Here is a 13,991-nt window from a genome sequence, read left to right on the forward strand (position 1 = left end):
TGCTTGTTCCCTTCCTATGTTCACTCACTGAGTTTGTACTCACGTTTTTAAAATTCATGTTTTAGGTTTTTCTGAGTCAAAGGTGATTGGACCCTAGGACGAGGTGCTCCTCCCTATCCATTGCTCAATAGGTTTACCGTGACATTAAATGTTAGCAACTGTGCCCAGAGTCACTCCGCTGACGGTCAAGATCTAATTACGTGTATATGACTACTGGTTGTGAAATGCTGAGATTTACTTGTCAAATTATATGCATGTATATAATGGTTGATGATGCCATTATGAATACATGACTGAGTTTTATAAGTTGTTTTCAAAGGAATTGTAATTGAGTATTATAAATTTTAGATTCTAAAAGAATATTGATTAGCGTATAAGATCATGTAAGTAGGCTTGCTTGGGCTTGGTGGGCTGAGTACATTGGTCCCTTGTGTCGGTCATAGCTTGAAAATTGGGTTATGACATAAACTTAACAAGCACATAATATTTTTAAAGAAAACAAGAAAGAGACACATGTCACTCTCTTGTCATGCCATGTGATGCCCTCTCAAACACGTGTCACTCTCTTGTTCATGCCATGTGGTGCCTTTCTTGACATGCCACGTGGCACGTCAGCAATGACATTAACTCTGTAGAAAGTAATTTCGAAAAAAAAATATTAAAAGGATTAAATTAAAGTAATCTTTAAAATTAAAAGATTATATTGTTACGATTTTGAGTTGAGGGATTAAAGGGAAGAAAATGCATGAGTACAAGGATTGCTTAGGTATTTTGACCTTTTATTGTAAAAAAATATTAAATAATAATTTTTAAAATTAATAAATAGTAAAATTCTCCTTCCAATATTGCTAAATCATCAAACAAATGAAAAATTTATCAGTTGACTAATGTTTGGACATATATATCTAAGGAAAAATATTTTTTGAAATGAACTGTTTATTTAAAAAAAAAATAGATCTGATTAAAATTTTAAGAATAGGGGTGTGGGCATTCACCCTTAAAATAATGTCTTCGATAATAATGGGTGGGTGGGGTTGGGGGAAGTATTTCACTCTAAAGACGCTACCGAGTCTTAGACAGTAACTGGGTTGGGGCTCTTCTCCTGCTTTCCGTGGGAAGTAGTGAAACTCTGAAACCAACTCCTCAAATTTGTTTCACTGCAACACTCCAACTGAAGGTTAGTTCTTTCGTCATATCCCTTAACTCTCTTGTCTTCCATTTTCTTTTCTTTTTTATTTTTTTATTTATGAAAATGCCAATGAATTTGAACGACAATCTTAGGGTTTATCTATGTCATCAAATTCAGACATTGCACTTTCTTATTTATTTGCGTTTTGTTTTCATTTACTCACCGTTTCTCTTCCCAACTTTCTCGTTTCAAATTTTATTTTAACACAATATTTGATCACAGTGAGAAAATAGAACTAAAAGTAGTGGAAATCAAAGTGGAAGAAATTACGTATTTCAGTGGGAATTTGTTAATTGTAGAAAAATCATTCACTTTTTTCCATATTTTAGCATTTAAACTATAATGTTCAGTTATCATACTTGAACGCAATAGCTGATAACTGCCGTCTTGTTTATTTTATGGACTTTTTCTTTCTCTATTTTGATTTTCCTCATGGAAATTGTTTTAGTTTCCTGAGAGTTTGTATGTACCATATCTTATATAAAGCTTGCTTAGTGTATTCCTGTATTGTCCTCAGCTGTGGTTCATTTTTGAAAGTTTTTCTCTCTATTGGATTTGTAATATTACTTTATGTAATGGATTTTTTTTTTGTTTTCTTGGAAATTTGGAATAATTCTGAAAGTTATTGTTATTCTGGAATGAAAACAGTTGGGTTCAAAAGCGCTCAATATTGATGCATTTCAAGACTTAAAACATGTCTGTTGATCCCAGTGCAACAATGAATTATGTGGAAGATGAAGCTTCCTCGGGCTCTGGTGATGATGTGAACATGCTAGATGGACACAAGCGTCAATCTGCGACACCATCAAGTTCTGGCCGGCGCAAGAGAAGTCGGAAGGCTACTGGAGATGCCATAGTGGATGCTATGCTAGAAATAGCAGCCGCTTCAAAAATGAGGGCATCTGCAATTATGAAGAATGAAGACCGGTTTTCTATAAGCAAATGCATAAAAGTGTTAGATGAGATGCAAGGTGTTGATCAACGGATTTACTTTCTTGCTTTGGATTTATTTGAGAACCCCAATGCTAGAGAAATATTTATATCTCTTAAGAGTGATAAAAGGTTGCCATGGTTACAGGGCAAGTGTAGTTCTTTATCTACTTGATGAATAGTTTTAATGACACTGTTAGTTGTGTATCTTGTAGTCTCATCTTTTGGTTTTGGTATGTGTGAGCATAGTGGTGCCTAGGTACTTATATTTTTGTAATACCTTGACTTTATGGTTGCTTGATTTGGTGTAATAATCTAAAATGATAGTTAGAGGTCTTATCATGTGTTTTTTTTTTTAATTTATATTTTCTAAATCACTGCTTGGTTTTGTGGACTGGATGTTTGTTTGGTTTTCTTTTAAGGGTGATTCACTGTGTATAGTGTTATTATAATTTGCATTGCATTACACTGGCTTTATTAGTTTTTATTTCACAGATAAGTCAACTGGCATGGATGACCTTGACTTAGAATTGGATGAGATGGAACTAGTTGCAGCAGCTGCTGGTTACTATTATTATAATTGCATAACTAGGCAAACTCGTTGTAGTTCATCACCTAGTGGAAGTGGTTTTATGAATGAGGTGCTAGAAGGACCTGATGATCTGTGTCGAGAAATGTTTCGGATGGATAAACATGTCTTTCACAAGCTATGTAACACTCTTCGACATAGAGGTATGTTACGTGATACAGCTGGTGTTATGATCGAGGAGCAGCTGGCAATTTTCTTGAATATTGTGGGTCATAATGAGCGCAACAGAGTAATCCAAGAGCGGTTTCAGCATTCGGGTGAAACCATAAGTCGGCATTTTAATAATGTTTTGAAGGCTATCAAGTCACTTTCACGGGAGTTCTTACAGCCCCCAAATATCAGTACTGCATCTGAAATTCTTAACAGTAACAGATTTTACCCATATTTCAAGGTTCATATCCATAAACCTATTTCTTTTGTCATTATATCTCTATCATTTGTGATTTACTTTACTTCTGTGCACTCAGGATTGTGTTGGGGTCATAGATGGAATGCACATCCCTGCACATGTCCCTGCAAAAGATCAGTCTCGTTTTCGCAACACGAAAGGTGTTTTGTCGCAAAATGTTTTGGCAGCCTGCACATTTGATCTACAGTTTATATTTGTTTATCCAGGTTGGGAAGGATCTGCTGCTGATTCACGAGTGTTAAGAGCAGTCCTAGATGATCCTGATCAGAATTTTCCTCACATTCCTGAAGGTTTTATGTTCGACCTTTCTTTTTGTTTTTTCCGGAAAGTGGGGGTGGGAGGGAGTCGTTATGTTTTGTCTTGTGGAAATGTGAGTTGAAAAATGAAATTGGATAAGAATGTCCATTTCTGTTCAATTCCAGGTCCAAAGTTTTTGTTGCATCTTCATAAAGATTGTTTAATTGTTTTCTTTGATATTATTTTTTGTGGCCAGAAGTTTTTCTTAATATTGCATGTCACGCGGATGAAAGTGAAACCGACTTGCCCTAAACTTTTTGCTGTTAACAGGAAAGTATTATTTGGTTGATGCGGGTTACTCCAACATGGAAGGATTTCTTTCCCCATATCCAGGAGTTAGGTATCACCTGCATGAATATAGAGGTGCTAATCAATTACCCAGAAATGCAAAGGAGCTCTTTAATCACCGCCATTCTTCTCTTAGAAATGTCATACAGAGATCTTTTGATGTGCTGAAAGCTCGATTTCCAATTCTCAAACTTGCCCCTCAATATGCCTTTCATATTCAAAGGGATATAGTTATAGCTGCATGTGTTCTACATAATTACATCCGGCATGAGGAAAGACATGATTGGTTGTTTTCTAGCAGGGAGGGGGTGACAGTGGATGAATTGCCTGATTTTGATGAGCAACCTGAACTGCAGTTTGCTTCCTCAATTGAGGAACAAATCGCCTCATCTTTACGAGAATCAATAGCAGCGGTAATGTGGAATGATTTCTTAAATAAATGGGATCAATGGTGATTGTTAGCTACAAAATGTAAAAGGTTGTAGAATAGTTGTGTATACTTATTATTTATTTCCTTTCTGGAGTTCATTCGATCTTCCAAGAGGTTTCTCCAGTTTTATAATGTATGGTGTAAAGCACAAGTTGGGTAGTTCTCCATTCCCCACGAAGCGAGGAAGCATCTTTTCGCCGAAAGTTTACTGCAGCGGTGTGAACCAGGCTGGTTCTGCCCTTAATGGTGCGTTTCCCTGATGCTACATAGATGGAATTTTGTAGTGGTGAATGGTAAGAAACACAAATCTGGTATTACATAAACTCTTCTTATGGCCTTAGCCTTTTTATTTACTCACTAATAAATTAATTAATTATTCAGTGAACATGTTGTGCATAAAATAACAATCTTGACTTAATTTGTTGAAGTAAAAAGGGTTTGCTAAATGAGTATTTGTACATATTTATTGAGGATAGTTAAAACACTATTTATAATAATATTTTTATATTAATATAATAATTGATGATTAATGCGTTAATTTTTAATGTATTAAAAAATATTATACTATTTTCGCTTCAAATTGAATGTCTATTTTATTATTTTTAAAATGTTTCAAGAAATAATATTTACTTCTTCCATTGAAATATTAATTTTAGATAAAACTCTTTAATTTTTAATATAATTGGCAAAATTTGTAAAATAAAAAATAAATTATTCAGTATCTAAATTCAATTCGAAACGGAGTGGCGCAAAAGTGCACCAGCGACCATATGAAGGCAGCAATTTGGGACCTTAACCTTAAAAGAGCAGTGGATTTTTGAGTTTTGAGTATGAAAGCTAAATCGCTTCCAAGATAAGATGCTTCAAATAATAGGAAAAGGAGTGCCCTAAAACGGCTGAATCTTTTTACTCAAAACATATAGGTGAAGAAGCTCACGCCGTCCAAGCTGCTCCTCCCATGGCCTCCAGGTAACACATTCTTTATCAAAGTGCATACGCCAATGTTAGCATTCTCTTCAACTGTTATTGGTGGTTTTGGAATTACTATCAAACGAACAAATTTGACTCAGACTGCAAAAACAAGAGTTTCATCAGTTTCTACTGTCTCTATCTACATACAGACGACTGAGGGCATTCAAGAGGTGGATGAAATCCCAAGGAATCGAATTCAGCGATGCAATTGAGTTTACAGACTGCCCAGAACAAGGGATTTCAGTGCGAGCCTTGTGTGATTTAAAGGGAGGTGATGTGGTCGCCCAAATACCAAAGACTGCTTGCCTCACTATCAAGACCAGTGCGGCTCGCGAAATGATTGAGGCCGCTGGTTTGGATGGTTCTTTAGGTCTGTCTGTGGCTTTGATGTACGAAAAGAGCTTGGGTCAGGACTCTCCTTGGGCTGGTTACCTTCAGCTTTTGCCAAGTCAAGAGTGCTTGCCTTTGGTTTGGACTCTGGAGGAGGTGGATTCTTTACTCTGTGGGACTGAGCTACATGAGGTATGATGTATCTGCAAACTGATGCTTTTCAGTTTTTGGTGTTGGGATCTTATGCCCTTCTTGTTGGTTGATGACTTATAAAGCATCCCATAAGGTAAGGATTAACAATTAGAGAGGATGGCATATTTCTGAGAATTGTATGTTAAAAGCTTGAAACTAGGGTTATGGGAATGCTAAGCTTTGTTTGGTTTCAGAAAACAAAACTGTTCTGTTTTCATTTTCATAAAAAGTAGAGAATGTGGGGGAAGATATGTTTGTTTAATAAAATAGAAAAATGAGCCAAAATTTGAGAACAAAAAAAAAGGATTTTTTTTCATTGTTTTCAAAGAACAATAATGGAAAACGGGAGAAGAGAAAACATGGGATAATTTGTTCTATACCTTGAAATATCCCCCTTTTTTTTTTTTGATAATTTGTTCTATACCTGTAGGCAGACAGTTAAGGAAGATCAAGCTCTTCTTTATGAGGATTGGAAAGAAAATATTCTTCCCATAGTGTATTCGGCACCTCTAAAGCTTTCTCCAAGCTTGTTTAGTGTTGAAGAATACTTTGCTGCAAAAAGTCTTATTACTTCTCGGTCTTTCGAGATAGATGAATACCATGGATCTGGGATGGTTCCTTTGGCAGATCTGTAAGTATACCCTCTTTATTTTTATATCTTCATCATCATTTAGGAAGGTTGTGGAAGATTTACCTATTTACAAATAATTTGGGGCTTTGAAATTTTTTGGGTGAACTACCATCAAGTGTTAAGTGAATTATCTAAATGCATGCCAACCTAATGAAGGGAGTAGCTCCTACCTCAAGCCATTGCTCAGACTCTTGGGTATGGTATGTAGTACTATTTTTTATATTTGATCTTTGCAGCCATGGTACATTGGCAAAATGCCAAAGCATTGTCTAAGTTTGTGATTAGGGTTTTTATATTCGTACTCTCTTTTGGAGTGTAGTCTGATAACACAGCATGATAAACATATATTATGTTTTCTTAGGGTGTGTTTGATATTTCATCGAAAATTTAAATTTTCAATGCATTTGATAACTCATTTTAGAAATCAATTAAATGTAAGATATTCAATGAAAAAGTGTTGAAAATCTTAAGTACTTAAAAGCTACTTAATATATGCAATCAATCATATTTAAGGAAAAAGTTGTCATTTAATTACATTAACATTATATTAATGTAAAATACTCACATATGTTTAGTATTTTAACTATTTATTTTTGCTTTTTTACTTTTACTGATATAAAATACTTACAAAAAAATCAATAAAATATATGTTTAGGATTTAACTTTTAGTAGAATACCAAATGATTTTTATAATAGAAATTCAGTATATAATGTTTCACTGTTGAATTTTTCAGTTCTCAAACAGCACCTTAGTCTTAGTTTTTTCTTTTCTTTTATCTCTTTTCCATGAAATTCAGCTTTAATCACAAGACTGGAGCAGAAGATGTACACTTCACCTCTCATCAAGAGTCTGATGATGATGCTGACAGTGACAACACTGATAACAGCAAATTAAGTAAAATTTCTGGCGAAAATAAGAAAGCATTAGGTGCAGCTTCCACTGGTGAAAATTTGTTCTTTCACGGTGATTCAGAGAGCTTGTCAGTTTTTGGAGATGATCCTGTGATGCTGGAAATGATTATGGTGAGAGATGTCATATCAGGTGTTGAGGTTAGCATCTTTTCTTGCCTTCTACTTATTTTATATCTTAATTATCTTCCCTAGTTTCTTCTACCAATTAATAGTTTGAGTAATGTGAGGGGTTTGTTGATAGACTCTGAATCCAAGATGCATAAGGTTAACTTTTGAGGAAAATAGGTCTCTTACTGAATTAGGCTTTTATTCAACCACATGGCTTATATTTTCTTTTAAACAATCAAGTTTGAAGACATTTTGAACTTGCAGCTAAAGTTAGAGTTAACACAAATTTCTCTATTCTCTCAAATTTTGTTACTGTAATAGCTGTGAGAGAGAAACTCATTGACAATTTTTTGTTACTGATCTACATATTGGCTGCTAATATTTGCATCCCCAAGTGACCAATGGGAACTTATCACAGGCCAATAGCAGTGGCCTTCCTTCCAAGACTTGTGACCCTCTTATTGAGGCCATCAGGAGGAGCAAGAGTGATGAGGAAGATGGTTAAAGCAGTTGAGAGTAAAATGATCGAGAGTGAGACATGTAAGACTTGGCTTTATACTTGTGTGGATTTTGTCCTTGGGGACTGGCAATCATGTATGACAAACAAAGAGAAGGGAGGTAGTGGGGTTGGATAGGCAATTTGCATCTTGGGAATGATGGGAGAAAGTTTGAAGGGAAAGATTATTGGTGGATAGGAGATTTTGACTGGAGAGGAGTGAAAATTCAGCGTGGTACAAGGATTACATTTTTTGAGTTTAATATAATGTTATAGAGTTTTATTATGCCTAAGCCTAACTTTCAGTTTTTATATTAATTCAGAGTTAGAAGTTGATACATATACCAATTAACACACTCTTGTTATTAGTAGTAACTAGTCAGTCACAATCAAGAAAAAATATACTGTGCTTTGTTTGTTTGTTTGTTTATACTGTGCTTTGTTTGTTTGTTTGTTTAATATATAATTTTATGTTGTACTTTCTGATATTATTGTAAATCAAAAAGAAATAAAAGGACAAGAAACTACTTGTATGTATTATATGGGAAGAATTACTTAGGTTGTAACTATTATTTACCTCATTCTGTATTTACCAAGTTTAGAAAATCTCTTGACTGCAATATCTATAATGCATGATGTAGTGTCTACCATTTCCACAATCGTGATAACCACTACATTTCTGCGTTTGCAATTTAAAACCTTGATCTCCAACTCATAATCAGGCTTTCTGGATAATGCTTGTTGTAGAAAACAAAAACCTTGGTCTTCAATTTTAAGTAGGTTTTCTGGATAATGCTTGTAGTAGAAAACAAAACCAAAACATAAGAACTTGTCGTACAGAGAAGGAGTCTCTAGGAGCGAACAATAATTAAAACATAGGAATGGGTTGATACAAATAATGCCACTTTCATGTTTATTATTGAAACAAAAACAAGATTATTTTATATAGAGTAAAAGTCCAAATAACAGTTAAGAAGCCCTTCAAATAAGTTTAAGCTCGACGTAGTAAAAAAAAAAAACCAATGTAATGAGTCTCTCTCTTGTAATAATATTTCCCTTTTCTTTTACTTACTTTTTTTTTTCAAATTTGCCTTCCACATGTGTGTGTGTGTGGGTGTATGCGTTTGGGGGGTGGTGGGGGGGCAGTTAGTTGACAAAGGCTTTTTCATCTTCTCTCAAAGTGATCTTGTGTTTTTTTCCATTTTCTCTGATATAATTATTTGATTCTAATTTTGTCATATGCCATTGCTGCTTCTTTGGAACTTGTCCTTTGCTTTGGCATTTGTGCACTGAGATTGATGAATCTTGCCTTCACCTTGTCAGAAAGCACGTCTGTGTATCATCCTAGGTAGTTTGATTGATTTTACCTACTGAAAATTCATTTCCTGTTTTAGTTCTTCACATCAAGCTTTTCTCAAGCTAGCCCCCTATTCTTGAGTAATTCTAAAAATTTTTCCATCTCAGGTTTTTAACACTTATGGGTCACTCGGCAATGCTGCTTTGCTTCACAGATATGGATTTACAGAGCCTAATAATCCATTTGATATAGTGAACATCGATTTGGAATTGGTTCTCAAGTGGGGTTGTTCTTTGTTTTCTAATCGGTACTGCAGAGCCAGGTTGTCCCTTTGGAGAAGATTAGATTACTCTGGATGTGTAAGTGAGAACTCCGAATATTTTGAGATCACATTTGATGGGGAACCCCAAACGGAGCTACTGACTTTATTATACATAATGTTATTGCCAGAGGATGCATGCCATAAGTTGGATATTAGCATCTGCATGGCAGATAAGGTTAATGGATGCGTAGGCATAATCTTATCAGAAAAGCACGACATTACATGGGACAGAAGTTCAGAAATAAGCAAGGATCTGTTGCTGACAGAAAAGGTTTGCAGTGCCCTCTTGGCGCTTGCCGACATTCGTGAGAGTTGTTATGGTTCAAAGTCGATAAATGACGATGTAGAAGCTCTAAAGAGATGTTGCATGAAAGAAAGAAAACTGTATCATTCTTTGGTGCTGCGTATAAGCGAGAGGACAATCCTTGAGAAGCTTAGGACTTATGCTACCGTAGGAGCTCAAACATTCCAAACAGCAAAGAAAAAGCGAATGAAGAGACATTGAGGTGAGAAAATTCATCTAGTAATGTTATTTATGGAAATTTCATCCGTACCTTTTGCTTGTTTTTGCCTAAGCCATCATTCTTAGATGAAAGTAATTGTGCAACTTTATCCTTGCATTCGTTCTGAGATGAGCACATCACGGTTTTTGTTCTTCTATTGGTAAGTGTGATTTAATTTTTATTTTGTTTTAATAATATTATATTTTTGGTAGGTGTTGGGTGATATTTAATTGATCAGACATATTTTAAGCATAGACTGTCTCGACATGTTGGTTACTTAGCTAGGAAGTATGGGTTGGGTTTATTGGTGGGTCCTTTGGGGCCCCTGCCACCGCGTTAAAACCACTTACCATTGAAATTTTCAGAATTCTAGATATCTCTGTACAACCATTTTTTAGTTGTGAACGAACGGCAAGGAAACGACTCTGACGTAATTGCCAACGTATGCTTTGCTCATGCGAGGCGGGCGCACAAACCACTACTTTATCATTTCGGAAAGTGCCCCCACTTTTTCTATATTCACTCTCGTGGTATTCCGTTTTTCACAAATTCAATTCAGTGCCACTGTCGCCCCTATTCTGGTTTCTCTCTTCAAGCGAACAGCTTAACAAATGGGAGAACCCTCTTCTTGTTAAGCAAACTTAGGTGAGAGAGCAACCACTGGATCAAAACTTTAGTGATAAAAAAAAATTATTCTCTTCACTAACAAAAGTGACTCAGTTCAAAAAAATTGCTTGACGCCACTCGGTTAAACGTATACGATCTCATAGTAGATTGGAATTTGATTAAATCCAAACAATTTTGAATTAAATTGGAATTGGATTAAACTTAAGCTTAATTTTGATTTCAACATCAAACAATTTGAAACTTAATTGAGTATAAATTGTTTTTTATATCTTTACTGCGTTTTAAATTAAATAGAGTAATGAATTATAATACAAAAGAAACCTCAATTTGACTTTTTCTGAATTAATTTCATAAAGAATAACAATCGGAATCTAAATAATATAACCTTTGATGTGACATGCATGGATTGGAACATCCCAAATGTTTTAAATCTAAAATGAATGAGAAATAAACTTTTCCTATAGTTGTTTTACTAAGAGATTGATCCACTTGTCCATTAAAAAATATATATGAAAAATGATATTAGGATCCTTTTCATGCTGTTGTGTTAAATTGAGATAGACCCGATCGAAATCAGCTATGATGATACAGTTTCTCGCATTTCGGTCCGATAGGTCAATTGTTAGGTGGTCGATATGGAACTGTTTGTATTTTTCGTGGCTCTTGTCTTGTGGACAGAAGAAATAAGAAAGGGACCAAAATGGCAAAGAGCGAAAAGATAAAGGGTTGATTTGACTTTAGAATAAAAAGCAGGGGCTTCCGTAAATTTTATATTTTGAAAAGAAACAAAAGAAACCGTATGGAAAATTTTGGCAGCCGGGGTCTAAATTAGGTGGCTGCCAGCGCAGGCCGAGCGGGAACAGGGGTTGGGTATAAAATCTATATTGGTCTTTAGTTTGTCATTTGCAAATTATTCTTCAATATATGATCAAAATGGCGTTGACGATGAAGGATACGTTCTATATATCACACGGATCGCCGACTCTGTCGATAGATGACTCGCTTCCGGCGAGGCACTTCTTGCAGTCATGGAAGGACACGGTGTTTGGCCAAACACCCAAATCCATCCTCGTAGTTTCTGGTCATTGGGACACTTCCTATCCCGCCGTCAACATGGTTCAGCGCAATGATACCATCTATGACTTCTATGGTTTCCCCGACAAAATGTACAAGGTGCCTTACCTACCCTACCTCCTTTCCTATTACTGTTGGTTTGTTCACTTTGCACTTTGCTAGATTGATCCTTCCTTTCTGAAAAGTTAGACAACAAACGGAGGATATTAATTCAATCTAACATGGATTTAGGCGATTAGGTTTGTATTAATTTGTGGAAATTATTGTCTGAGCAACCTTATGTTGTTGTATACTTTGATAAATATATTCCTTACTCTTCCCCTTTTATTCCCAGCTGAAATATCCAGCACCAGGGGCTCCGGAGTTGGCGAAAAGAGTGAAGGAATTGCTTATGGCATCTGGTTTCAAGCGTGTTGACGAGGATAAAAAACGCGGGCTTGACCATGGTGCTTGGGTTCCACTCATGCTCATGTACCCAGAGGCGGATATCCCAGTCTGCCAACTCTCTGTTCAGTCCAGAAGGGATGGTACTTACCATTACAACTTGGGAAAGGCTTTAGCCCCTCTCAAGGATGAAGGTGTTCTCATCATTGGTTCTGGAGCCGCCACTCATAACTTGAGGGCACTAGGAAACTTGAACGGTGCTGTTGTTCCTTGGGCTTCGGAGTTTGATACTTGGCTTAAAGATGCTCTCCTTGAAGGAAGGTTATTATTCTTTCTAATATCATTTTTCCTTTTAATATTTTTTATACATTTTCAGATTGACATCAATGGGCAATTAGTATTTAAACAAGGAGGTTCAATTTCATTAAGTGGGTGGCTGATGTCTAGCCTTCCTCTAAATTCTAATGAGCAAAATGATCAAACTAGCAAATTGACTGACTTAGAAAATGATACGGGTTAGAAAGCTGAAACATTTTAATGTTATTTAAATCACTTTTCTATCCCTTTGACCATACTGTCAAATGGCTATCTCTAACAGTAGTATTCACAGACGATTAGATGGGGTTCTGAATATGATTGGATTTTGGTTCTGATCCTTAAGGTCTGCTTTATGGCATCTGCTTGTCCATTTTTTTTCAAATCCTTCCAAGTGTATATTTAACTGAACTCAGCTTTGCCAGTTAAATGCAATTATGCCATGGTGTCTGTTTTGGTTGGGGTTTAGGCTTTTCCTCCTCACATTGTCTGTTGATGCTGTTACCGTTTAAGATTGTTCTTCACTTAAATCTGTTTTTGTTGGGTCCAAAATTAGTTCTTTTAGGGAAAATCCATTTGAAATATGGACTCCATATTTGTACAGAGTGCAAGTCTAAGATTACAACATCTTCTTTACAAAGGTGTTTGTTTGATAAAAAAAAGAAGAAAAAGATAGCGGGAAATGCTAACATTCTCTATAAATAAGCAAGTTTTCCTTTTCAACTTATGAATTTACTGTGTCTTTGGGTCATGATATGGGATTTCCATAAATATTTCCAATGAGATTTTTTGTTTGTTTGCTTATATTGTTTTTCTTTTTCTTCTTCTTTTTGGGTAGTTTGACTCCTGTGGTCACTTGATTCTGCTTGTAGATATGAAGATGTGAACCACTTTCAAGAGAAGGCACCATATGCAAAGATGGCTCACCCTTGGCCAGACCACTTCTATCCATTGCATGTAGCCATGGGCGCTGCTGGTGAAAGCTCAAAGGCAAAACTTATCCATCAGAGCTGGGAACTTGGTTCTCTATCCTATGCTTCTTACCAGTTCACAGCAGCCAGCTGAATATCCATTTCAGAACTCCCTGCCATATCACCTCTTTTAATTCCATCCATTCAATCTCAATAAATAAGATACAGGGAAGAGTGAGTCCTATGTTCAATCTATGCAGTATGTATATCTACACATTGACTTATGTTAATTATATGAAATGCTAGAAGTTTGTTCCAATTAAATTTGATACTTGACAAGTTTGTGCTACAACAGCTCGCTACCTGTCCAGTGGGTGTTTAGTCCTCAATGGGCAAAGGCTTGTTTGCAGCACACAGTTGGGAAGAATTGTGTTGATTTGTATACAGAATATGAACTTGGGATGGTGTAAATTTGATTTGTTTAAAATGTACTAATAAATGCAGTGAACAGATTTCATAAACTATGTCAATATGCCTTGATTTATTGGCATTCTCAAAATGTCTTCAAGGAGACACCTCCAATTCTGTAATCCAAGGTACAAAATGAAAACACTGACTCCTTATCTCAACAGTTCTACAAGAACAATAACTTGGGTTTGAATAACAAATTTCACAAGGATTTGCAGCCAATTGTTACATCATTGGTGTTCAAAAACTAATTCAACTTTACGTGATGAACAAATATGGTCCAACACTCATTCCACAGAACTACCAATACATGTATG

The 13,991-nt window shown here is 35.7% G+C and overlaps 3 protein-coding genes across 3 annotated transcripts; all 3 read left to right on the forward strand.

Annotated features, from left to right (window-relative positions):
* On the forward strand, positions 975-4,255 carry LOC18612005. The gene is made up of 5 exons (XM_018128475.1): positions 975-1,177; positions 1,838-2,160; positions 2,615-3,099; positions 3,176-3,407; positions 3,685-4,255. The coding sequence occupies exons 2-5, from the start codon at positions 1,884-1,886 to the stop codon at positions 4,155-4,157; spliced, it is 1,467 nt and encodes a 488-aa protein (XP_017983964.1). The 5' UTR covers positions 975-1,177; positions 1,838-1,883; the 3' UTR covers positions 4,158-4,255.
* Positions 4,350-10,050, forward strand: LOC18612006 (N-lysine methyltransferase setd6). The gene is made up of 6 exons (XM_007048560.2): positions 4,350-4,425; positions 5,056-5,101; positions 5,254-5,626; positions 6,061-6,257; positions 7,055-7,307; positions 9,238-10,050. The coding sequence occupies exons 1-6, from the start codon at positions 4,392-4,394 to the stop codon at positions 9,895-9,897; spliced, it is 1,563 nt and encodes a 520-aa protein (XP_007048622.2). The 5' UTR covers positions 4,350-4,391; the 3' UTR covers positions 9,898-10,050.
* On the forward strand, positions 11,282-13,730 carry LOC18612007 (extradiol ring-cleavage dioxygenase). The gene is made up of 3 exons (XM_007048564.2): positions 11,282-11,695; positions 11,931-12,301; positions 13,168-13,730. The coding sequence occupies exons 1-3, from the start codon at positions 11,447-11,449 to the stop codon at positions 13,358-13,360; spliced, it is 813 nt and encodes a 270-aa protein (XP_007048626.2). The 5' UTR covers positions 11,282-11,446; the 3' UTR covers positions 13,361-13,730.

Source organism: Theobroma cacao, chromosome 1, assembly GCF_000208745.1.
Source record: "Theobroma cacao cultivar B97-61/B2 chromosome 1, Criollo_cocoa_genome_V2, whole genome shotgun sequence".
NCBI classification, from domain to species: domain Eukaryota; kingdom Viridiplantae; phylum Streptophyta; class Magnoliopsida; order Malvales; family Malvaceae; genus Theobroma; species Theobroma cacao.